The sequence below is a fragment of the Perognathus longimembris genome, chromosome 15 (assembly GCF_023159225.1).
Source record: "Perognathus longimembris pacificus isolate PPM17 chromosome 15, ASM2315922v1, whole genome shotgun sequence".
Classification (NCBI taxonomy): Eukaryota; Metazoa; Chordata; class Mammalia; order Rodentia; family Heteromyidae; genus Perognathus; species Perognathus longimembris.
Genome location: NC_063175.1, coordinates 50,857,836 through 50,885,272, shown reverse-complemented (window position 1 = coordinate 50,885,272; position 27,437 = coordinate 50,857,836). Strand labels below are relative to the sequence as shown.

Here is a 27,437-nt window from a genome sequence, read left to right as displayed (position 1 = left end):
AAAGAATTAAGAGAAGACCATTACACCATACTAACCTCAGCCTTTGTCTAACTCCATATATCGCCTCAATTCCCCATAACATACCAGCATCGGCCTTTTGCTGGGTTACATGCAGCTCCTGTCCTCTAGGGGTCAGGCTTACCCAGGAAAACAATTCAGGAAGCTACTAGAACATTGATTGGGTTTTCTCATCTTCCAACTGCCTGTTCAAATGCAATTTACTCACCAAGTTCAACACAGTCCAAATGCTCCTATGACATGCCTTCTAACTTGCACCCAGAGCAAGAAATGTTTGCATCCCAAACTTAGATCCAAGTTTTCCATCATTCATCCCTATTGCTTCATTCCTTTCATTATATAGCATCTTAAAATGCCCACGTCTCCAAATACAGTGCTAATCTTTGGGGGCAAGGGGATTTTCACTCATTTCTTCTTCCTTCTTGTACCCCACCCCATACTTTTCACTTAGGCATTTCTTATTTAATGTTCCTGGAACTGAGAACGTTTTATGCATTCATCTTACTATTCCAGAGCACAGTTCCTGTTTATGTCCTTCAGTTGGGGTTAATGGTGTGTTCTTTTCTGAGAGATAAGAAGACAAGCAACTTTGTAAGTCCCTCCTGATTTGATCTTTACAGCATATGACACAATTAGATTTTTTTTGAAGTATCAGAAAAGCCAGATATGGCCGCATGACTATAATCCTAGCTACTGACGCCAATCTGAAAATCTTAGTAAGACCCTGTAGAAAATTTAATGTTTTACAAGAGGGGTATAAGGATATAACTCCATGGTAGAGCACTTGCATAGCAAGTATCAGTATTATATAAGTATGAAATGCTTCCAAAAGCAAACAGGAAATTTTTTTCAGCTACCTTTTGAGATTAGTCAAACTGATACATATTGAGAAAGATAACGAGTGATTAATCATATTTTCATTTCAGCAGAAAACAGCCCTGCCCAGCTTTCTTATCTATCTTGCTGAAGTGCTACTTTCAGAACAAGTTCATAATCCAAACTGTTTCTGTTTTAGCATTTGAAAACTGCATAGAAGTCATCAAACTCTATAGTAACAGCTTTGATAATCCTTATCTCACTGGAAAATGTCACAACATGCCTCAAACAGGAAAATTCTAAGAATAACCCATTCTTGAAGTTTGATGTGTATATTTTTAAAGTATCTAGAATTGTAAACTGTGCTCTGGTGGCTCACTTCTGTAATCCTGAGTAGTCAAGTGGCTAAGATTTGAGGATTGCGGTTTGAAGCCAGCCCAGTCAGGAAAGTCCTTGAAACTTTTATTTCCAAATACACACACACACACACACACACACACACACACACACACACACACACACAAAACCCAGAAGTAAAGCTGTAGCTAAAGTATTAGAGCACTAGCATTAAGTTTAAAAAAAATGGGGGGGGGAGGCTCAGGGACAATACCCAGGCCCTGAGTTCAAGCCCCCAGGACTGACCCTCCCTTCCCCCACCTCACAGACAATATCTGCAGTTGGGACTCCTTTCTTAGCCAGGGGTGATTTTGCAGGTGTTATGGCAGGAGCGTCAGCGATGGCTGAAGACATTTTTCAGATGTTGCCGAATATCCTTCCTTGCAGAAGACAATGGAGCATCATTAGCAATGTCAGGCTGAGAAAGCCTGAGTACCCACAGCCGTGGACAACCACGCAGAAACCACGAAAGCCACGCATACACACAGAAGGCCAGGAGAGAGACACGGAAGTCATGAAAGGCCATTTTTATAGTAAATTGAAATGATCAAAATCTAATCATTTTGATTCTCAAATGTTTCTGCATATCTTATAGGAAATGAGTAAATACATTCTTAGGAATCTGTTTCTCACTGTCATTGACGAAAAGTGGAAAAATGAAGCAAGAACCTGGTGAGGCCAGAGTTGATTTTCCAGTTGTCACTCAGAAAGCATGGACCATATACAATAATATTTCATATAGTATCATATCATATGTGATGAAATAATCCTTCCTCACAGAAAAAGCTTACAAATGAAGATACATGTAAAGCATGGTGCATTCCTAATGCCCAAACCTATCTTCTAAATCCCATTCTTCTCTACCAATCAGAACTTTTCAATAAGCTGGATGATTCCAGGAATGAGACAGAACGAGTCTAGGATGAGTTATTAGGCCAAAAAAAATCATAAAGTGCTCAAAAGCATAAAGGAAATAACCTCAAAAATGAAGCAGGCCTGGTAATTTGTACATGAATAAAACCTAACAGATCTAATACCTTGAACTGGTAAAAATGTATATGTTAATGAGAGATAAAAATATTATCTGTGGAGGACAAACACTTATTGGAGAAGGCTATCTCAATAAATATAGAAGCGTAAGCTAGGGTTTTCTGATTTTAATCCCCAGGAAATTGGTGTCTCCGTAAAGAATCACCAACAGTTCATGGGATGGCTGGCTGAAAGGAAGAACATAGGAGTCATACGGAAGCATAGCCTGGACTGTTTACTTAAAACCAAGGGAGAAAGTCTCCTACAACTGAGCTCTAACATTCAGCCCTGCACCATGTCAGCTTATGAGAGAGGGCTCCAGGATAGCGGTCTCTGCTGTGATGTTACGCACACATTCATCGTTGCCAATGTCCAACTCTATAGTTTTAGTTAATATTATATTTCCTATAAATCTATCTCTACCAATACCTGTATATAGACATGGAACATGATATTAAGGTTATGATTAATATAACACATATGATATATGTCATATTGGTGACATCTGTATATATATACATATATATACATGCATACATATATTATCACATATACACATAGAATCATTTCCAGATATGACTTTTCTGCTCTACACGTTTAATTATTCCCATAAAATACACTGCACCTATTTGCTCCTAGGGACCCCCAGTCAGAGAGTATACCGGGTAGCGCTTAAGGGTAGAATGTAGATTTTTTTTACCTTGCCGTCTTTTCTGCCATAATTCCTTTTCCTCACATTTGAAATACCAAGATCAGAGAGATGAATCTGTACCATGTTTTATTTCAAATGTTTATCTTTCATCAGGCCCATGGGCTCAGTGCTGCCCCCGTGAGGAGAGCCCCGGGATTTCGGAGAAATGCTCAGTTCATTGCTGTGGAGAAGGCCTGGCATCTGCGCGGTGGTTCCATGTGTCCATGGCTGTTCCAACAACAGGGGATGGACTGTCTAGTGCCAACAACGCTCTCATCTACTTCAGTGTTTCTCTTTTTTTTTCTTTTGCTTGTTTTTTTTTTTTTCAGAAAGGTTGGCCTTGAACTCCATCTCCTGCCTCAGCCTCCCAAATGCTAGGATGATGGGTGAGCATCACACCCAGATTCTTCCATCAACGTTTGCATAGATCCAAGTACAGGAATACATTAAGAAAGCAAGCAAGCTACATCTGGGGTGAGGCGTGTAAATATATGTGCTAACGAATAGTGGAATTTCTGTAATATCAAGCACACAATGAGGAATTTCTTTGGACATAAAAACATGAACTTATTTAACTCCGTTGCTATTTTACATAATTCTCAATCTTAATGTCTACATTCTTTATTTGAAATACGTGAAAGCTTCATTTTATTCATCCTACTGGAAGACGTCGTTTAGTTTCTCTTAAGCATTTATTTCTCTAAACCGGCATTTGTTATGAGACATTCTAATGATATTTAACTTTCCAGTTTCTCTTTTAATTAGTTTTGGGCAGCGGTGGTAGTACTGAGGTTTCAGCCTGGGACCTCAGGCGCACTGAGCTCTACCACTGAGGCACACTACCAATCTCTCTTCTGTTTTTTATCAGTTACTTTGGAGATCAGGTCTTACTTCCTGGAAGCATGCAACCCCACACCTAGCTTGTTTTCATGGAAACAGTGTCTCGCAGACTTTTCTACCCAGGCCTACTTGGAACTGTGATCCTCCTGACTCCGTGCCTCACAAGTTACTAGGAATATACACATGAGCCACCGATGTCCATCTTTATTACTATTTAAAGTTGGTTTTGCTTTTTACAGATCTACTGCACCCCTCCCTCTACTTTCCTTCGTATTCTCTCTCATGGTTGAATCTATTTCTCCTGATTTTGTTTCTGTTGGTTGTAATGTTTGAACTCAGGGCCTGGGCCCTGTCTCTGAGCTTTTTCACTCGAGGCTAGCGCTCTACCACTTTGAGCCACAGCTCCACTTCCACTTTTCTGGTGGCTAGTTGCAGATAAGGGTCTCATAGACTTTCCTTACAGGGCTGGCTTTGAACCACAATGCTTCAATCTCAGCCTCTTGAGTAGCTAGGATTATAGGCATGAGCCACCAGTACCGAGAAATTGCATGGGGTTGCATGCTTGTTATAGCAGCTAGAACAGGAAGCCTGAAATAGATAGATCAAGTGCCAGTCATGTACACAGCCAGGAAGTAAGACCTGATCTCCAAAGTAACTGATCAAAAACAGAAAAGAGATTGGTAGTGTGGCTCAGTAGTAGAGCTCAATGTGCCTGAGGCCCCAGGCTGAAACCTCAGTACTACCACCACTGCCCAAAACTAATTTGTGTTTACTTACCTTTATTAGGAAAGGGAAACTCATAAATCCTTAGTTACAATTTCAGTCTGTGGGGGGCATTGAAATATTATGTTCTTCGGGGAGTTAATGTACTTGACCCTTGGTAGGTTCTGCATGCTAAACCACACAGAACACACCTTGTCTATATTTACAGCAAACCCCAATGTAATTTTGACTCCACTGTGTTGCCTTCTATCTAGTTATATTGTTTAGGACAACATTCATTAGCCAAATATGTCAATTTACTTTAACATTTAGCAATGATTTTACACCCTGTCACAAATAAATATTTCCTCTATTATACATTGTTTCATATTATTTGATAGCACCAAGTAACATCTTTGTTTGAGGAATAAATCAATTAGGAAAGAGACAAATGTCCCCTGCACTCAGGATTCCTCTCTCTCTTTCTCTCTGTCTCTCTGTCTCTGTCTCTCTCTCTGTCTCTCTGTCTCTCTGTCTGTCTCTCTCTCTCTCTCTCTCTCTCTCTCTCTCTCTCTGAAGAGAAGCAGGAAGAAACAAAACTAAGAACGCTAAATAGGGAAGTTCAAGGAAGACCCAAGTGAGAGGATAAAAGTGAGAATGTGATTGGTCCTGAGGGCTGTTGTGATGGATGATACAGAATTAGGAGGGACAGGACTGAGAAAGAAGATCGTCAATAGATTTATTCAGGGACAAATCTGTGCGTTTGGTAAGCTCATATATGACAGAAATTCAAAATTACTTCAGCACCTTTTCTTTTCCACAATAACATGTGTGTGTGTGTGTGTGTGTGTGTGTGTGTGTGTGTGTGAGAGAGAGAGAGAGAGAGAGAGAGAGAGAGAGAGAGACTGGATTCAAAGGCACCTCATAAGAAGTCACAGCCAATTCAGTATCATGATTCTACCTGCTGGCAAGTTCCAGGGCGGGCACTTCCTGTCCATCAGCGTTCCCATCAGTGGAGCTGCCTGCCCCGCCCTCCACAAACACAAAACACACAGCAGTTGTCAAGGAGAAGCCAAGCCAAGAGGGACTTCTCCTCAAGGGTTTCTCTGTCAGTCACCTTCAGTTCTTGGGAATCGGTTCCTTCATTTTTGCCTGATGATTCATTCCACTTGTCACAGAGAGTGATTTAGTACTCAGCCTCTGTGAGTCCCATTCAAACTAGTCATTTCACTCAGCTTAAATGTGTGGAAAACTCTCATCACTACCTATGTCCTGTATGTCCCATTTCTCCCAAACACGTGCAGTTCTGTATTTGTTGGCTTTTCTTTTTCTTTTGGTTTTTATTCATGTTGTTTTGTTTTGTTGGTCGAACTGACAAGGGATGTGAGTGAATTCTTTTTTTTTTTTGTCAGAGAAGAATAAAACTTTTCAGTGTCGAAATGAGAAAGTTCAATTAAGTTGGACTATTTCAATATTTTGTATACTTTATCTGGGTTCTCCATTTTTATTTGTTTGGTTTTAAACTTTCTTGGGTTGGCCAGCATCAATTTTCTTCATATACTTTCTTGGCTACTTCTGGGACTACGTAACTGGGAAATTACAGTGACTTGGATGCCAGCTAAGGTAGTGGAAGATACTTAGAGAAAATTCGAGAACGTGTTATTAGGGTGCACAAAGTTACTCAATGAAAAAGACTTCAAGAAGCCAGTAAAGTTTAATAATAGCCCCGTATTACCAATATTTCATTAGTCACACACCCACTAATTGTTTTCAGTTCTGTGAAAATCTAATTTGCAATGTCCTATCTTAAACCTATTATTAATAAATACAAATCGTGGGCGATAAAGAAATCATCTCATTGAGTGGAATAAGCATCCTTAAATGATTTGCCTGGCAATGTGGCCAAACAAAGGAGCCAAGGGAAAGAGCCTGGTACCAGAAGAAGCCACAGCCCAGTTGAAGGAGGCGTGATTGGAATGTCTGTTTTGCAGAGAGGGGAGCTCAGCTCTGCATGCCTTGCCCAAGTTTGTCCATTTCTAAGTACAGACTCGGATTTAAGTTTCTATCACTAGACACTGAGTCTAGTGATTTCCCCATCCCCTTCTCAGGGCATGCCCTAGTAAAGGAACTCCCATGCGTGCTCTAAATGTCTGATGGAATTTGAGGGTGAATCTGCCTCATCCTGGACTTTTCTTGGTTGGGAGACTCTTGGTTGTTGTTTCAGTTACATTGCTTGTCATAGACCTGTTGAAATGTTTTACATCTTTTGGTTCATTGTGGTCTATCAAGTGGATCTATAATTGTATCCCTTTCTCCCCCCCCCCCCCCCCCGAGGTTTTCTAGTTTATTTAGATATGTTTCTCAAGTGTTCCCTTATGGTCTGGATTTCATTGACTTTTGTTGTGATGTCATCATTTCCATCTCTGATTTCATTTGGCTCATTTTCTTCCTCCTTTTTATTTAATCTATATGCACATCCTCATTACCGCAAATGAGGGAAAACATGCAACCTATGTTTTTGGGGTCTGGATTACTTCACTTAATATTTTGTTCCAAGTCTTTCCATTTCCTTAGGAATGGTATGATATCATTCTTTCTGATGGATGAGTAGAATTCCATTGTGAGGGGCATCTGGGTTGATTCTGTATCTTGGCTACAGTAAGCAATGCTACAATGAACATGGTTGTGCTGGTGACTTTAATGTGGCCTTGTTTGTGTTCTACTGGGTAAATGCCTAAGAGAGGAACTGTAGGTCATAGGAAACTCTATGTTTAGTCCTTTGAGTAATTGGGACTTTACAAATAATATAGGACTATAGGTATTTGCACAGAGTGGGAACAAAGGGAGATTTTCTTAGGAGAGAATCACAAAGGGGCAATGGCTATCTGTGTCTGACCATATAAAGTAGCATTTATTGAAATGAATTCAATGAAATGAAAACAAGAGTTCTTTATTCTCTTTGTTTTCATTTCTTTTCACCTTGTATATTTGTTTATTTGTCTTTGAGAGGGTAAGGGGGCACAAAAATGGAGGGACAAAGTGAACAAATGCAGCAGTGATACACATTAGACACTATGTTGAAAATGAACTATGCAATTTGTGAGTGGGGATGGGAGAGAGCACTCTTCAAAAAGAAATGTACTCTTTACCTGTCTTATATAACTATAAGCCCTCTGTACAACACCTTTACCATAACAATAAATAATTTTCTAAAAATACCCGAGTCCCTCTGTTCTCTACCACCAATGCAGAGCTCAGTGAGTTATTTGTCCCCCCATAAGCAGGCACAAGGGTATCCCAGGTGCTGCACCAGAGGACACAATAAGGAGACCACTGCAGCAAGTAGGAACTCTGCTAGACCACAGATGAAAAAGCACTGAGTGACTAGCAGTAGATTCAGTACCCAAAAGGGGAAGCTTCCAGAGAGGAAGTGAAGAAGTGAGCAACCTCCTCTTACCCAGCCATTTTTCCCAACTCACACGTAAAACCAACCCACATGGAAGGAAATACAAACCATTCTCTAAGGTGTGTTTATGGGCCCAGTGGGCCCTTGTCTCACAAGTTCTCAGAAACAGAACCGCATCCTTAAATTTGCTTCTATCTCCTTGTGACACAAACCACACATGGCTCCGCTTCTCTCATTTCACCCACTCTTTCCTACTTACATGATGTCCTGGTCACTTGCCACAGGCTGAACAGGGAACTCTGCATCTCAAAGGCCCGTACTTCTGTGAGGAGATCCGTAGCTTTCCAGTTAAGTGGTGTGGTTTCTGGATTTCTGGTCTCTAAGGAATGTCAATCAGCCAAATTACTTAAGCTGGCTCTTTTATATGTAGGAGTTCTAAAGCTGTTTGATTGGAACCATAGCCTTAGACGGGGAGAGTTGCTAAGACCTCTGGATATTGGCAAGACATTGTATAAAATTAACAGCGCCAAAAAAGACTTTCTCATTAATATTCCAACCCACACAGAGCAACTACAAGTTTTCCCTTTTATGTATTCTTACCATAATGGCTCTCTTTCTCCTTTCAAAACCACAAGGAGAAAGGGCATTTTCCTTAGGCTTCTAAATTTTGCCAGTAAGGCAAAAAAAAAAAAAAATTGCTGAGATCCCCCACCATCTCAACCAATAAACAGGAAGGATACCTGGGGTGAGAACCTATCATGCCAGCTATGTGGAAGGCCTAAACAGGAGTGTCATAGTCCAAGCTCACCTGGGATGGGGAGAAGGGAGAGCTAGAACCTATTCCAAAGATAACTAAACAGAAAAAGGGGCTGGGGTTGTAGCTCAACTGGTAGAACACATGGCTAGAAAGCACAAAACTCTCAGTTCAGACCCCATTATTGCAACAAACAAATGATCATCTGCTGAATAAAGACAGATATATACAAGCATATATATTTCTAGTGCTCTTTCTTGATGAATAGAATGTGTTTTTCAGTGAACATATATACATACATATGTATATAATATTCTGGAGAAGAAATATAAATGGAGCATAACTGTCCCTTCTATCAGAGAATACTCAGAAGCACTTCTTAGCATTTTACTATTGTTATGATTATATAAACTCCAAGAGATTTATTGTTATAAGAATACCAAGCCAATGAGATCGTATAAAAGTGTAAACAACCCAAACGTAAGAACCTCCTGTCATGTCATGATAGACTTGCTCAAATTTACAAGAGGTGTGGTATTCCAGGAAAGCCTGAGGTCAGCAGAGAGAACTGGTCAACCAGTAGGCACGCCAGGGCAGGAGTCAGCCATGTGAGGCGGGAGACGCCAGAGGCCTCTGAACATAGCCAGCGAAGAAGTGATATCTGGTGTAAAGTTTGTAGCAGCATGCTCCAACTGAAAGAACGCACGGGATCTGGGGCACTTGCTGACCTCTCTGATCTCTTACTTTTCTTACAAAATGTAAATGGCAATAACAACCATCATAATCCCGACCTTACAAGCCTTAGTGACCATGGAGTTGTTCACTGTTAGAGCATTTTATCATTGATGAAGCAGGACTGAGGATGAAGATGGCAGTGATCGTGATGGCGGAATGTTCTTTCTCTGCATGTGAAGAGCAATGAATCCCACTTGCTACTGTTCCAGTAGAAGGGAGGGGCTGGCTTTCCAAGACACGTGGGGTAGGTGACATGTCGACTCACGTGTCCAGTGTAAGGAAGGGAAGTATAAAACTGAGAACGATGCTTTCTGCTTGAATGTTAGAAACCACTTCACTAAACATGAGCACTCAAGAAGGAGTTGTGGGTGTGAAGAGGACACTGATATGTTTCATCTTAGAAATGCTTAGTTTTTTTTTAGGACTTAGAAGTCTTGAAAATGCAGATGAAGTTACTTACATATATTGCTGTCACCCACAATTACTAAAGCAATGTGGCTGGGTGGAATCATACAGAAAGAATTTTGAGGAAGACAGCCCTGCCGTTAACACCCAGTTAATAAACAAGAAAAGATTTTTAAGAAGTAAAAACAACTCCCTTACAGGTTCAGCAACTTGGTTACATAGCAAAGCGGTCCCCGAGTACTCATTTCCTTTCCAACTCCTATCCCTCAGAGTAACAGTTATATGCACTTTAAAGATATTCAGAGGCCCTCCCACGTGTCTGGTTGTTTTAGAGATGTGGAAATACAAAAACAAACCTGACATGAGTGTGGTTCAATGGGAAGAGAGAGCTACACAGCTACTGCCTTTGCTACCATTGAAACGAAAACCTATTGATTACATTCAGCGGCCAAACACATAGGTCTCCATGAGGGTCACATTTTCAGATGCCATGTCAGACCCTGCACAACATCCCCCAAACCAAGACCAGATCAGAATAACATGTGTAGACCTTCTACAGGTGGGATGGAACTCTTTAAATATGAGGTGAACAGAATGAAAAAATTCAACCCACCAAAAGTGTGGGCGAAGTTTATATTCAGTTTATCTATAATGCTCTGTTCAAATGCTCATCCTAAATCCATACACTGAAACTCAAACCCCAAGCTGAACAGTGGGACCTTTAGCAAGTGACTAGACCCCAGGATCTGCACTCGTATGAACGGGACTAGCACATTGTAAGGAGGTGTGTCAGGGAGCTTCTTGTGCAGCTCTAGTCGTGTAAAGAAGCAGCAGAAGGATGGCACCCAAGGAAACGGCTTCTCACCAGCCTCTGAGCCCACTTGTGTCCTGATTCTGAACTCTCTAGCTTCTAGAATAGTGAGCAAACCTTTTCTCTTATTTAAAAGCAAATCACCCAAAGTTATTTCGTTATATAACGTTAGGCTGACTAATTACACATACCATTTCTCCACTTGCACTCTTTCTCAGGCTCATGGCAAACTTCAGAGGCTCTGAACCCCACCGCAGCTGCCGGGAGAATTCTGTCAGCAGCACACGTGCCTACACGTGTGAACTTCATTGCTGTCATCAGAATGCATGTTCCTGCCTCCCTTTCCCTGGGGGCTACACTGATTTTGAAGAGTAATAGGTGGGAATCATAACAAACATGATCAAGTTCTCCCTCCAAGCAAAGTACTGCCTACCAGGTAAATTTATCTCCTACCAAGTTCCCCCCAAAGCAGACTGGGTCTATCCAGGCCTGTAGCATACAATGAGGATTTCATGTGGTATATAATAAAGTATTATAGGTTATGGAATTGTTTGGGTCAGGAGGAGCTTTTCTGCAACTTTCATATTGTGACACATTTACTCATTTATACCATACTGGTGAATTCCACATTTGCTGAAAAAAAAAATAAAAAATCAAGCAACATTCAGGTCCACTGCCAAGTGTCACAAGTCTGTCAAAGGCTGCCACTGACTTCCGCGCTTCTCATTCGGGAAAGGCGTCTTAGGAATGAAATATAAACCTATGGGCTGCTATTGATTATAAATTCATAAGTAAGTTAGGCATAGTCTACTGATCCTCAATATATTTTCCATACATCTGTAAAAGTGGCTTGTGACTTTCTATAAATATCTGTATCTGAGTGTTTTCCCTTATGAGCTCAAATCCATGTACAACTTCTGCATCTTTAAAAGTAATTTTATGTGTAATAACAAATAGCCACATTGAAGCAAATGAGACTTATAGTTACAAAATCATTCTTTCCCTGTGTTGCTTGCTTGATATAGAAATACATGCTCAAAATTAGTCAGAGGAGTGCAATCACACTGAATAGATATGGTGTACTTCTTTATTAAGATAAATAGGAAAAACTTGTAAATCTTAAAGCATATGAAATAATATAATATTAACAACAACTTCCGACTGTTGTAAAGTATTTAATATTTGAAAAACTATGTACATATTAAATTTTATCTAGGATAACCCAAAGGATGTTGACCTAAAATTATGAATAATACATTTTGGTTGGTCCTCAATCCTCTATGTTTTCTTAAAGCATAGATTATACACTGAGTTTAAAAAAAATCAAGTGTATTAAAATGCACTTGCATATCTGCTGAAGTCAGCAAGGAAATAGTGTGTTACCTTGCACATTGACATTTAAGAAGTGGTGGGGCTTACGTCTGGATAATTTATGATGAACTTACAGCGTCTCTAATAACTGTAGAATTTCAAATGTCTTTCCCAGGGCTGACTCTACATACTGCTAGTAGAGTAGAACAAGATCAACATTTCTCAGGCGGAATATGGAATAGAATAGTCTCAATAATGACTATGGGTTAAAAAGCCAAAGAAATTAGCAACCAATGAAGCAAAATGGAGTAGAAATGCGAGGAACAAAGACAAGACCATCCACCAAGGGCGTCAGAGGAGTCCAGTCACCGCGATCACTGGGTGCCCGACGTCAGGAAGAAATCAACTCCATGGCAACACCACATACATTTTAATGAAACAAATCACTTCTGTTTCTTTGCTGTGACAGACACTACCATCCTAAGAAACCAATTGGATTTTTTTTTTTCAAGGGCAAGAGACTTTACCAATAAATAAGATGATGTCATTCTTCCGGATGACAAATAGGAAAGGATGGTCCACTCGGAACACGGTGGACTCGGGCAGCTGCTTCTCGACGATGTTGTTTTCCGTGGCAGCTGTGGCCTCCGTGCCCTCCTCGCTGACCTCTATGTAGGACTTGTGCATTAGTTTGGAGATGTAAAGGCGACCCCCAGCAGCTATTCCAGAGAGATCGGCTTCGGACTCCTCGAAAATATCTTTCAGCCCCAGGGCTTGCAACTGGCGTTTCATTTGGTAATTCTTCTCTATCTTGAACTGAGGGAGAAACACTTCCACGTACTTGGAGGTCATCTTCCTCGGATTGGTCCAGTTCATCAGGTTCCGAAAACTCAGTTTCTTTTCAATCTGAAGCAAGAAACAGAAGGTCATTTAGAAGCATATGTTAAAGTAAAAGAAGGAAACCAAGACTACAGTAAAATAGAGTTTTCCATAATATCATCCTCCTCAAAAAGGTGAGAAATTAAGTAAATAGTTTGAGTGCTTTTTATCACATCACATATTTCATTTACTCTTAGACACTGAAGCATGATTCCTTTACCCTTTGGGTTATGTCTGCTATCTTGCATACACATGAACAGATACAGACGAAGTCATATTATTGGTGGACAAAAGGATATAGGAATCAGAGATCATCAAAGAGCAAAAGGAGCTCGGTGATTATTTAAATATATGTTTTCTAACCATTTTACCCATCACAAAATACACATAAAGTGACCACTTCCTGTGCAATTTACAGGAGTAATTTATGGAAAGACAGATAATTGGAAACAAAAGACCCAGAATCCAAGTTCTAGGAATTTGGGAGCTCAATATTTCTCAACACAATCATATTCATCAGAAAGCTTGGATTCAAAGTGAGTCTTCTACTTGACAGATGAGACACTGAAAATCAAAAGAATGTGCAAAGCGATTCCTGGAGTACACAGGTAATAGCAGAAAAATCTGGTTGTTTTTGCATTTGCTTGTTTTATTAGTTATGCAGAAAGCATAAACAGGAAGGTCATATTCCAAGCTGGACCAGAAAAAAATAAAACCACCTCACAAATAATCAAAGCGAAATGGGCTGAAGGTGTAGTACCTGCCTAGAAACATGAGGTCCTGAGTTCAAACCTCATCCTTACAAGCAAAAAAGAAAGAAAGAAAGAAAGAAAGAAAGCAAACAAAAAACTAAACTGAGCTCTCAAATCTTTAAAGACAGATTTTCCAAACATGGGTTCAACAAGAAATGTACTCAATCCCTTACATATGTAACAGCAATCCCTGTGTACATCATAGTGACTATATTTAACGAAATCATGTTTTACATTTGAAAATTACTAAATGTAATGCCCCTGGTTAGCAGAAGCATTTATTTCTTTATCTTCTTTGTATTTCCAAATTATTCTACACTAGTGATTCCTTACTTTCCAGATCACAAAATAGTCAACATTTTAATGATATTTGTAGCTTTTAGTGTAACTGGAATGCATATGTGTATTTGCCTGCATACGCACAGATACATGTTTGTATCTACCACACCTACTAAGTTCCATGAGCTTCCTTTTCCTTTATATGTCCACTATAAGAATATAATACGGTAATATGTGTATTGTCACAGCATAATACGCATGAAATGCACAGTACATGGCCTGGCATACGGCAAAGGCTCCATAAATGGTGCTCTTTCCTCCAGAGAAAGGAAGTGAGATCAACTGATGCCTCTGTGATTTCAAGTCACAGACTCCAAGAGCCCAGTTCAGTGGAAAGCAAGGAAGAAAAGCGCCAGAAAGCAAGACCTCACATAGAGTGCGGGTCCTTGGATTACCCTTCCACAACTGTTTGCTCCTCACCTTATGCTAGTCTGTTTATCCTACAACGTCAGCCACAGGGCCATTGCTAACCAGGACATCAGGAGAGAGAAAGAGAGAGAGAGAGAGAGAGAGAGAGAGAGAGAGAGAGAGAGAGAGAGACAGAGAGACACAGAGACACAGAGACACAGAGAGACACAGAGACACAGAGAGAGGGGCACAGAGCAAACCTACAGATTCTAGTTCCCAAGGAATCAGCACTCCTCACCTCATGACTGCTGGAGAAGGCCGAGTCAGTCAACATTTCACTAACACAGAAGAGACTGGGGGAAGGAGCTACGCCTGTGCCTTTTGAATTTCACAGCTGAGGTCTGAGAAGGTTTCCCTTCACAGCTATTCAAACGCAATTCCGCTAAACTGGCAGAAGTCAATTTGCACATCGGCAGTCCTGAATGGACATGCAGGACTCCTAAAATACTGGCAAGTAAGTGAATAAGTAAGTACTAAGGATGTAAATCCTTCAAGGTGATTTGTAGGGGGAAAAAGAATCAAGGCTATCCTCTGAGTCCCTTTTGTCCCAACCCGGGAAAGGACGGTGGTAACTCACCTGCGACACGTCGTCCTCGGGCAGCAGGACGTACATGCTGATGCCTCCGTTATACCTGAGCTGAAGAACTTTCATGGGCGGATCCTGAATAGCAGACAGATTGAACCTCCGCTCCTGGTGCATCATGGCAACTGCCTTCCCGGAGCACTGAAAGTGAGACCACAGGCAGTTACTGAGAACCCCACTTCACTTGAGGGTTCCACCAGGGGCAAGGCTTTCGCATGTTCTTGGTCAAGGAGTCCGGTCGCCTTCTTCTGACATGCTGCCACTGCCTGCAGTAGCCAAAGGTCCGAATTGGCACGTACACCACGAGTGGAGAAAGATGGTGTGTCTGCGGGATGGTGGGCAAGCTACTTGCCTTCTCTGCGCCTCCACCTTCTCTTCTAGGTCATGGAGACAGGTGTAGCTCCCCTCTGCAGAGCAGGGTGAGGATAGGGCGGGTTACTGTGCCTGGTTGTTGGAACATTGCCTTGCACTTAGTGTTTTAATGGAAGATGTCCTTATGAGCAATAAACTGCCGGGCGATGGTGGCTCACATCTGTAATCCTAGCTACGTGGGAGGCTGAGACTGGAAGGACTGAAGTTTGAAACCAGCCCAAATAAACAATCTATGACATTCTGTATCCAAAAATCACTAGCAGAAATCCAGGCTGGAGGCCTGCTCAAGTAGTAAAGCACCAGCCAAACAAGCACGTTGTGCAAGGTTCTGAGTTCCAACCCCAAACTGGCCAAATAAAATAAGATATAAAATAAGAAATCACAATAGTAACAAATAAAAATAGCCAAGTGCTTCAAGAAGTAGAGCATGTGAAGCATCTCAAGTGCTTATTTCAAATCCTGGTAAAAAGAAATAAAATTAGTAATGAACTAAATCACATACAAATAAGAACATATGCTATAAACCTATTGTCTTACTAACAATAAACTATAGACTTATGCTATTATAATTACTCAATTTAAGAATGAAGTCTTAAGAGAAATTAAAAGTCACTGCAAGATATTTGATTATAACTCTTAAATCAACTTGAAGAAATGCAGTTGTTCTTATCTTAAGGATAGTGTTTAGAAAGGACATACAGTACAACAAACTGCTTTTTTCTAATGTTATGAATGAATATCTATAGACTTGTGGTATTCATTCCCATAATTAATACTCATTTTAGGAGAAAAAAAAGTCCACATGGGAATACAGATAATTCTCTGTTCTTTTAAACCAATGGCCCGGCTCCTTATGGAAAAGGAAAAAATGGCCATCTTTGATTAAAGATCTAATGTTCAGAAAGAACACTCATGGAGCACACTTGCCAAGGAGATGGGTTAGGAAAATGGAGCTGGGTACAAATGGGGACAGATTTGTCATAGTCACAATATGTCATTCTTATACCAGGGCAGACCAAAACATTCACATGTGATAGAAAGGTGTTTCACCGCGTGTGTGTGTGCGTGTGCGTGTGTGTGCGCGCACGTGTGTGTGCATGTCTGCATGCATGTGGTGAGCATATGCACATTACTGAGGATTGAAATCAGGGACTTCAAAGTAAGTGGTCTGCCACTTGAGGCACACCATTAGTGTTTTATGTATTCATTCGTTCGTTCGTTCATTCATTTTGCTTTTTGCTTTACTTCATTCTCCAGGTAGGGTCTGGTCTCACTGTTGCCCAGGTCTGGCTGAAGACTACAATTCTTGTGCATCATATATAGTTGGGATTATAGGAGAGCCTCATCATGCCCAGCTTGTTAGGGTTTGTTGTGTATGTGTGCTAGGAAAGAAGGGAGGAAAGAAGGAGGGAGAGAGGAAGAGAGAAGAGATGGAAAGGGAAAGGAAGGAAGAAGGGTAATGAAATGAGTGAGGAAGGGAGGGAAATAAGAAGGAAGGTAAGAAACCAAGAAAAAAGGAAAGAGAGATGAGAAGATAGAAGGGGAGTTGAGGGAAGGGAAGAGGAAAAAGGGAAGGAGGGAAAAGGAAAGGAAGGAAAAGGGAAGGATGTAAAGAAAGAAGGCAAGAAGGAGAGAAGAGATGAATGAGAGAAAATGGAAGAGAAGAAAAAAGGGAGGGAAGAAAAGAAAGGGAGAAAGGGAGGGAGGGAGGGAGGGAGGAGAAAAAACGAAGGAAGGGAGCAAGGGAGGGAGGAGGAAGGAAGGAAGGGACGGAGGGAGGGAGGGAGGGAGGGAGGGAGGGAGGGAGGGATTAAAAACCAGGAAGGAGGAAGGGAAGAGGGGAAGGAAGGCAGGAGGGAGGACTGAAAGGAGGGAGAGAAGGCAGGGCTAGTGTACTCCCCCAGTAGGGGTAACGCAGAGGACACAGTGAGACAGTCGCTTGCCTGGGCACAGGTCTTAGGTGCCCACAAAGCAGAACTCCTTACAGGCCCTGGGAGGCGCGTACCTTGGGCGAGCGGAAGCGGCACTTCACTGTTTCACTCTTGGTGAAGGCTGATTCCCACTTGCCTTTGAAGTAAACAGCGTTGACCAGCACCATGACGTCCGACGAGCTGATGGTTCTGTCACTAAACACCTTCCTTATTTTCCCTTTAGAAATGCAAATTAAAGAAATGTCATTTCTTTCCGTAAATTTCAAAAGATATATATATATATATATATATATATATATATATATATATTTCAAAGGCTATTCATGGGCATGAGGTTTTTTTCTTCACTACATCATAGTGATTCTAATGGTGCTATTAGGAATAACCTAAGAGCAATTATGTATCTGGCTCTTTCTAAACAATTTAAGTACAAGTCCTATTGAAAGCCTCGTAAGATCTCAGGAGTAGGCACTCTTGTTGCTTTCTGGTGAGAAAATTGAGGCATTAAGAGAAACAGTAACATCCAATCACAACCAAACAGCAATGGCAATAGGATTCTTCCCCAGGAAGGCAGCCTCAGAGCTCCTGCTCCTAGCCCCAGGGTTGCCTGTGTTGCTTTCTCCGGGCTGCCTGTGCTATGGCGTCAGTCCGATGTCATTGACCTCTGCCCGGCTGACCGCATTCATCCCACCCCTCTGCCGCTAATGGATGAGGCTTTGCTAGATGACGCGCACTACACAGGGCGCTTGCCTTGCAAGAGCCAAAGCCGTAACCCAGGCCACCACTGGGCTCACGGTGAAACGCAGGGGAGTCAACAAGCAAGGAAGCAATGGTGACGAGCTCAGAGGGGTGTGTGTGATGTGGACACAGAGTAGACACTTCAGTGTGGAGAGGAGTGCCAACTTAAGTTGAAAGCCATTGAAGAAGGAGGGGGGCGGATCGAGAGATCTCCCACAAATAATGTGAAGGTCTGTGTCCCCATGGCATTTATACAGATGTCTATCAAAAATGATCATAATCGTATACGGATTTGCATGAGGAAGAACAATATAAAGTAAATCCAAAAGGAAACAGTATTAATAATCTAATATCCTTAAAAACTACTTAAGATTCCACTCAGTTGTTACAAAAGTAACAGTTTTAAGAGGTTTTGTTTTTTTAATAAGTGCTATATTGGAAACATAATATAGCTAAAGTATCCTTCCAGTGATATAATGAGAGGAAAATGAACAAAACAGAATTTGAATACACTGTATTCTTATCACTCAGGACCATGTGTGCATTGCTAATTGTTTGCTCATAAACGTATAGCTCACACATCCCATATTTTCTGACTAAGCTTAATGCTCAGGATCAACCTTGAGGTAAAGGAATAACCCCTAGCATTGGAAACAGCTGATTAGCAAGACAAAAGAGGAACAGATTTTCCTTTTTCTTTCATGCTTAGCCAGGACAAGATGAGAAACCAGTTGTTAGATGGGAAATATGCTTTGCCAACAAATAGCTGTGCCTTGTCTAGAAGGTACTACCTTCATCAAATAGGTTAATTTGATGAATAAAGAAGATCTGCAAACATTAGGATTAGTCAAATTACCTTGCAACTTTAAAAAACAGTAATCCATTATATTAGAAACAGCTGCGTTTTAGATATACAAAAATCCCCACCTTTAGAGTTGGCAGACCTAAATATTCGCACACCACAGGCAAATCCTACCCTAAAACAGAGCATTGCGGGCTGGGGATATAGCCTAGTGGCAAGAGTGCCTGCCTCATATACACGAGGCCCTAGGTTCGATTCCCCAGCACCACATATACAGAAAACGGCCAGAAGCGGCGCTGTGGCTCAAGTGGCAGAGTGCTAGCCTTGAGCGGGAAGAAGCCAGGGACAGTGCTCAGGCTCTGAGTCCAAGGCCCATGACTGGCCAAAAAAAAAAAAAAAAACAAACAAAAAAAAAACAGAGCATTGCACTCACCATGTGTCTCCTTTTCAATCCACTTATTAATTTTGTATGTGGTGTCTTCTACACCATTCGTAAAGTCAGCTCTTTCCACTTTGGCATTGTACAGTTTCTCAGCACATTTAATGTAGCTCTAGAAAGAAGAAAAAAGTTCTTGTGTCTACAAATTATTACCAACCAGCCCCAGAAGAAATTCACTTTTGAATTTGTCTCTTAATGTCTTCAGATATATTCAAGGATTCACTCAAATCTGCCTCAAAAAAAAAATCAGTCCACATAGCTGGCTGGACGTGTGGAAATATTGCTGGAAGGGGATGTGGTAAACTTAAAACTGAATTTGTGGAACAGACACGCTCTTCTCCCTTTACCTGAAACCGACTGCAGGATGCTCCCAGTTGCTACAGCCCATGCCTTTTCTCACCATAAATAATCTGATGACCTAGAGACATTCTTCCTTCTAAAAACCTCCAAGGTGGCTTATTGTATTTAACATAAAGCCCAAACCTTTGACCTCAAACTACATGACTGCAACGTCTCGCCTACGCTATTCATTCCCAGTCCTTTTCCCATTCCCACTCCACTTTCTTGCCAGTTCCTCAAAGATGCCACTCCTGGTCCTGGTCCTCTCTCACAACCAAGCCTTTGACATGAATACGTGTGTGTGTGTGTGTGCATGTGTGTGTGTGTGTGTGTGCGTGCGCACCTCCCTCCCCAAAGACTCCATTAACAAAACTGCTGGAACTCATAATTAGGTGCCAGTGGCTCATGCCTAAAATTCTAGGTATGTAGGAAACTGAGACCTGAGAATCAACATTTGAAGCTATCCCAGGCCACAAAAAGAAGAAGAAGAAGAAAAAAGTCCATGAAACTCTTATCTCCAATTAGCCAGTAAAAAGCCAGAAGTGGGGATAAGTGGAGATGGGGTTTAAATGGTAGGGCACCAGCCTGGGGAGAAAAAGCTCAGGATAGTGCCCAGGTCCGGATTCTTCAAGCATCAGTACTGGCACAGACATTAAAAACAGAACAACACTAAATTTAGTAAACATGTATAATTCAAAATCAACATGAAACTGTAACTTTCATAAACATTAGTAAGCTATCTGAACAAAGAGGAATTGAGAAAACAATTCCACAGGTAATAGCTACAAAAATATTATAAGAATTAATTTAACCAAAGCAGTTAAATATTTATATACTGAAAACTGTTAATGTATAGGTATTATTGATTATAGTTAAATAAAAGTAGTTTGCAATGTCTAACTCCATTTAAAATGCTTGGGAGTGCAAAATGTGTAGTCTCCTTGTTTTCTGTGTTTTTGATCAATTCTTACCTTTCCTGTGCCTTTGTGCTTCTGACTTTCGCTCAGTCCTGGGCCTTGAATTCAGGGCCTGGGTGCTGTCCCTGAGGTCTTTTTCCTCAAGGGCTAGTACTATTCCACTTTGAGCCACAGCACAACTGCCTACATTTCTTTTTTTTTTTTTTAATATACTAGGAGTATCAGACAAAAAGAACCTGGAAGTCTACTATGAGTAGTAGAATGATGGCCAGGTCATGGTGGTGCACATGCCTGTAATCCCAAATATTCAGGAGGCAGAAATAGGAGGATTGAAGTCCAAGACAATCCAGCACAAGAAAGAAAGAAAGAAAGAGGGGGGGGAAGGAAGGAAGGAAGGAAGGAAGGAAGGAAGGAAGGAAGGAAGGAAGGAAGGAAGGAAGGAAGGAAGGAAGGAGAGAAAGAGAGAAAGTGAAAGAGGGAAAGAAAGAAAGAAGAAAGAAAGGAGAGAAAGGAAGGAAGGAAGGAAGGAAGAAAGAAAGAAAGAAAGAAAGAAAGAAAGAAAGAAAGAAAGAAAGAAAGAAAGAAAGAAAGAAAGAAAGAAAGAAAGAAAGAAAGGAAGGAAGGAAGGAAGGAAGGAAGGAGAGAAAGAGAGAGAAAGAGAGGGAGTGAGGGAGAGAGGGAAGGAGGGAGGGAGGGGGGAAGAGGGAGGGAAGGAGGGAGGAAGGCAGGCAGAGAGAAAGGCAGAACGAAAGAGAGAGATTTAAAAAAGAAGGAAGAAAGAAAAACAAAAGCACTGTGTACAACTCAGCTGGTGAAGTATTTTTATAGCAAGCACACGGGGCCTTGACTTCAGTGCCAAGAACTGGGGGAAAAAAATAAAGCAGCAAGATAGAAGAATCCACTGCCACTTGAGGAGACTGCACAGTCGCTTGGGGCACAGCAGTGCGTGCTGGAGGAGAGCAGCCACCTGTGATGGACACACACGATGCCCTGTGGAAAACCTGTGTGGAAATCTTTCGGGAGGCCTGAAAAACAAACCCCGGCCCAGTGCTTCATCATTGGAAGGGTACCAATGGATTTGGGAGTGGCTCTAAGGTGGGGCCAGGAATTCGAGTGGGTGACCGAGGGAACAGTAATGGCTGGGTGGAACACGGAGAGCTGACAACGATGGGGGTGGAGATTAACCCAGCACTGTCACACGGCAGAGTGCTATAGATAGTTGTGGGAGGTGTGGAGAAATAAAAAGGAAAGAAAATGCCCAGATAAACACAGGGGCTGCTGAGTGTCCTGATTGGGGGAGCAGCTTCTGGTCGTCATAGCAATAAGTGCCCGTGGAAAAGCATGGATTGGCAGTGTTGGCTGGACAAACACCTTCCATGCCCCACTGGTCTTTGATTAGACAGAATACTCTGATAAACAGATTAATAATCAACAGCCACACGGAGATACTATTCATCTGCTCATCCATTTCCCACCTCGCTGATGAGTCTGATCTTCCCCTCTGCCAGTGGCTGCCACGACTGGCCTTATCCAGCCATGTCTCCCAGAAGGAACTCACAAAGCAATCTCACTGAAGAGATGATGAAGCAACCGATAGAAAGGAGAGAGAGAGAGAGAGAGAGAGAGAGAGAGAGAGAGAGACGGAGAGAGAGACACAGAGATAGAGGGACAGAGACAGACACACAGAAAGAGAGACAGACAGAGAGAGACAGAGACAGGGAGGGAGGGAGGAAGGAGAAGAGGAGGAGGAAGAGAAGGAAGAGGAGGAGGAAGAGAAGGAGGAGGAGGAGAAAAGGAGGAACAACATACATGAGGGGGGAAAAGAGAGCTTAAAAACAACAAAAAGTTTCCACACTCTCTCAACAGACTGGAAGCTCAAAGGAAACACGACTAGACGTTTACTCTGTTCTTGATCCCTGTATCTCATCCGACCACTAGCAATTACAGCTGTTCTCCTCTTGCTTTGGAGGCCCTCAGCCTGTCCTCTTTAGTATGTAGATTTTCAGAGTGAAGTCGATCTTTGCAAGAGGTGAGGACATTTTATTTATTTTTTCATAAACAACAACCTGTCGAGTTTTACCCCAGGAATTCAAGGATAATTCAATACACACAAACCAATAAATGCAGTTTATGGCATAAAGATAAGAAAGCACAGCTGAGTATCAGTGGGGTGAGGACATTTTAAAAGCTTTGTGAAAAGCAGTTTGTAGCATCAAGGAAAGATCCCTTTGTGCGGCTCAGTGGGAAGGCAAAGCCTTTGTTCACATAATGGACGGCACATGGTTGTGGTCCAGGATGGAAATGATCTTCTAAGATGTGCAGTTTCACCTACCTTGCGAATGTCAAACACTTGCTCTGCAAAAAGACCAGTAGCAATGCTGAGCTCATATTCCTCATGAGATGAGTTTATATCAGAGAGGACTCTGTTCAGCTGAGTCTGGAGTCCTGGCTGATTAGAAAAAGATGAACCAGAATTTATCCGTACACTCACTAATTTATGCTTACTCTCATTAACATGTGAAACAGATCATGTATATTCTACCACAAAAGAGTTGGAATATAATGGTATATTGCAAAATCAGTAAAGATGCAACATACATATTCAATGGCTTTATGTGTAATGCCTATCTGATAAAGAGCTTATTGAAATAAATCAACTTAGAATTAAAATATTATTAAGAAACAATGAGCTTTCCTTACATACAACAAAATGATTTTACTAATGTAAACTGGCTGTGAAGAACAAAGGATAAAGCTGACCATTTAGTTCTGTGACATCTGACCAATATTTACCAGTACACATGAAAAATACTATAAATTAATATGACCTAATAAAATTTCCAAAACTATATTTTAAAAATTCACAATCTGGGAATTTGAAACAACCGCCTTTAGAAGATATAAGGAATGTATTTAAAATTCTTCATGAAGCCATCATTTTCTCAATTTAGTCTCATATTTTCTTTCTTCTTTTTTAAAAGAACACATCATGTTTACCTGGTTATGTGAAGAGTTTCCTTGTCTTGAAGGGTTGTTAAAGTGAAGAGCCTGCAAACAAGACACAAAGAAAAGCAATCATCAGATTCCGAGGCGCTAGGGGATAATTAGCAAGGGATTTTAAAAATAAAAATGTTTCTTCCCCAATACATATGTCTATTTTTCATTTCAAGTTCACTGGTGTCCCAGGTTCGATTCTTCCATGACTCCAAGTGAATATTGATGGGCTGTTAGTCAAGGTGCTTTTATTTTCATCACATCTTCGTCCTTCTCCAAGTCCTGACTTCTCTTGGGGTCACCAGGACTTAGGAATGTGTGGGTGGTTCACATCAGTGCTACAGTGGTATTGCTTCCACTGAAACATTTTTGCCTAGTGGTCATCCAAAACACAGATGTGCTTGGATCAGATAGTTTGGGTCTGAAAGATTCCCAAAGATCACGTACAGAAGTGGGGACTGGTGGAAGGTTTCTGACTTGCTGAATGGATTCATTCACTTGTGGAGTCATAGCTTAACGGGTTGTAATCTGAGTTCTCTGGCTCTCTTTGTCTCTTGGCCACCATGAAGGGAGCTGTTTATACTCCTCCATGTATTCACACACACCCCACTTCATCACAGGCCCCGGGTCCGAGGCAGGAGTGACCACAGATGTGATCACAGACGGACAGCTCTGAAGATTTAAGCACTATATTCTGTATGTCAGCCATGATTGTGATTAGAAAACGAATATGTAAGTCTGACCCACAAGGACTTTCCCATAGCAATATGTATAGAGTTATGAAATATTTCCTCCCCCAAACCTTTTATTTTTGGTTAACAAAATGTTGTCATTAACCCTGTCATCTCCTTGCTCCCTTCTGCCCTCGCGGTCACTGTGGGATGTTGACTCGAGGTCACCTTTCACCAACTTATGGCAAAAGAACAGGACCTGTAAGACTCTTCCCCTCTCTTACTGCAGCACTGTGTTTACAAAAACTTAAATACTGTAAATTTGAAAACCTTTGTGTTAATTAGGTTTATTTTTTTCAAAGAAATGTTATAGTCACAATCTGGAAAGTCACAGACAGGAAAGCTCAACATATTTTGATTTATATACAAGTATAAAAGCAGTACTGACTGATTTGGAAATGTCTTTAATTCCTTGGAAGATAGGCATAGTATGAACTACCTGAGGTACCATGATGTAAAAGTGAAAAGTAGTCATTTAATACCTAGGAATTATTCACTCTGGATTCAGTGAGGAATTGAGAGACATTGACGATGCTGCCATCATTTGAAAATTAAAGTCATTGAAGAGATTTTGTTTCTTTTCTAATATGCCTCTCCTCATTTTCTAATAATGTTTTCTGTAATCAAATCTTGATTTATTCTTTTTTTTCTAGATTCCTCTAGACCCTATGAGATCTGAAATGCAAAATTCATCCTCAACTTGGGAGTGATAAAATGTGCCGTTCTTATGGATGAGCAAGGAGAACATGGATGAGACCCCAAACCAGCCATGTATTCATTTAGACTCTGCTCCTACAACCACTGTTACGATAGCTCTACAGCGTCTATCAATGACCATAGATTTGTTCTGTTGACACAATATATGACTGTCTCTTCAAGTCTCAACTGCATTTTATGTTAACAAGTTATTTATTGCCTTAGTCACAGGTCATATGTGCTATATTTGACCACATCTCCAAGGAAGAGAGGTGAGACTTGAGATGGGCGAGAGCCGTTTTGAATACAGGTGACTAAATATTCTATGGAAATTGAATTAAACCAGCCAATGTTACTTTCAGTGTCTCCGTGACTTCATTTTAAGGCTTCATAGCCCTAAACCAAATAGCATCACTTTACAAATTGAAGTGGAATGAAAATGTTATGGAAGAGAAAGCAAAAGCCACCTCCCCCCCCCCACACACACAGAAAAGTATTGAATCAGGATGCTGATTCTTGGTTAACCCAGTAAATAAGCTAGTGCTTCTGAGAGAATGGCTGAGCTATGAGAGGAGCCAAGAAAATATGACGAGCAGAATATCATAACAAAAAGAACTACATTAGGGCTACTACAAGGGATTTGTGTTTAAAAGACAGCCTTTACTAAATGGATCTCTATTTCTAAACCATAACAATGCAAACATGCTTTTTCAAAATGGACAGCGCTAGCCAGGCACTGGTGGCTCCTGCCTGTAATCCTAGCTCAGGAGGCTGAAATCTGAGGATTGAGGTTTTGAAGCCAGCCCAAGCAGAAAAGTCTATCTCCAATTAAGCACATACCACCCCCCACCTGAAAAAAAAAAGCTGGAAGTGAAGCTGTGGTTCAAGTGTTAGAACATTAGCCTTGAGCACAAAAGCTCAAAAGCCCAGGCCATGAGTTCAAGCCCCAAGCTTGGCACCTCCCCCACCCACCCCCAAAAGGCAACGTCAGACACAGAAGATACCCCCTAGCAACAGACACACTAAGTTATGCAGGGAAAAATTAGAAGAATCTTTATAATTTATCAACATAACCTTTAACAAGCGCTGTGTGACATATTACAGGGGACCCAGCTTGTAGCATGTACTTATGAACTAAAACAATGGGCAGAATTGGGGGAAGAAAGGGAGAATGTGGCAGCCTCTGCCTGTAGCCTGGCTCTAGTTTCTTACTGCTGCCGAGTTGCTGGATTTCCATGGCAATTTCCCGAGAGAAGGGAACCGTGACCACTCCAATGCACATAGCTGGCTTAGGGGACACCCGTGAGGCTTCTTGAACATGGCAGAAAAGGTGATAGTCCTGATGACTAATGAGCTAGTATCCTACGATCTGGTATGTACTATTATGTCATTCCTGTCCATTTGTCACCAGTGTATAAACTAGGACATTAGACTCAGGAGGTATAGCGAGCCCAGTGGTAAATCACTTGCATAGCAAGTGCAAGGGTCCAATACCCAGAACCACAAACCAAGCAGCACAAAACTATGACATCGCCAGCGTGTCTCTCTAGCACTCCTATCTGCCCTCTTCTACTCAGGCAGTGGCTCTCAAACCTTCGTGTGCATCTGGAGAGCTTATGAACACCCAGATTGTGGGCCCCACCCCCGTGGTTTGTGATTCAGAGGACCTGGGTGGAGACAAGCATTCACATTTCTAACAAGTTTTCCCAGTGATGGTGAGACTGTGGGTCTGGGTTTGGGAACCACCATACAGAGGAGAAGAATCCAAAGAATCCAGAGTCGTGCTGCCTTCTGGCTTAAAAACAAGCTGTACAGGTGTAGCTCCACGGTGTGGCACAGGCACAAAGCCCTGAGTTTGATCCTTAGCACAAAACAGCAAACAAAAGAACAAAAATATTGCAAGCTATGTGTGTGCTTTCGTCAAGAAGGAAGCATAGAAACGTGTGAAGATGTGAACCTTAACCCTGACAAGGTCTTCCACTGACGGAGGGACCCCTGCAGTGAACCATCCTCTTGGTAAAAATGATTTGGCCCTGTGAGTGATTGCCAAGGCCAAGACTGACCTCATCGATCTGATGTGCACCGTCTCCTCGCGTACCCAAACGAATCAGGGCCAGGGCTGTCAAGATGCTCAGAGAGGAGAAGAAGACGTTTTCATTTCCTTGGTTGCTGTCCATCTCTCGGAACAAGTCAAAGCCAAATTCTGCATTTGCTGCAGCAAGGGAGGCCATTGTGAAGTGGACTGCAGCCTAGAAAGTGATGGAAAAATCACATAAGCTCACAGCACATGTTCTATGCCTAGGATGGCTTTTATAGTCATTTGGTTTCTGCTAATTCAAAAGCTTCTTCACCCTGAAAAAGCAAGCATGAAGTAACAGGAAATACATAAATAACAGTAAGTAATAGGACAGAAATAAAATTTCCCAGTGGTTCAGTACCCTTGGTGTCAGTAGACTAAAACTAACACACACACATACATACCTATATACACGTGTGTATGTATACACATATGCATGTATATATGTTTATATGTGTATACCTATTTATGTATATTAGGATGTACTCATTTTTCTCACAAGGTATTTTCAGCAAGATATTTCTAC

At 41.4% G+C, this 27,437-nt stretch overlaps 1 protein-coding gene across 2 annotated transcripts; it reads right to left on the bottom strand.

Moving 5' to 3' along the window:
• Nucleotides 1-12,369: 12,369 nt before the first annotated feature.
• On the bottom strand, nt 12,370-27,065 carry Serpinb7 (serpin family B member 7). Of its 2 annotated transcripts, XM_048363492.1 has the most exons (7): nt 26,898-27,065; nt 23,411-23,461; nt 22,746-22,862; nt 19,152-19,269; nt 17,253-17,395; nt 14,870-15,016; nt 12,370-12,820 (listed from the first exon to the last, which is right to left on the bottom strand). In XM_048363492.1, exons 1-7 carry the CDS (start codon nt 27,063-27,065, stop codon nt 12,422-12,424), a joined length of 1,143 nt encoding a protein of 380 aa, XP_048219449.1. In that variant the 3' UTR covers nt 12,370-12,421. The 2 variants fall into 2 exon arrangements, with proteins under 2 accessions (XP_048219449.1, XP_048219451.1); XM_048363494.1 differs by lacking the exon at nt 23,411-23,461.
• Nucleotides 27,066-27,437: the final 372 nt, after the last annotated feature.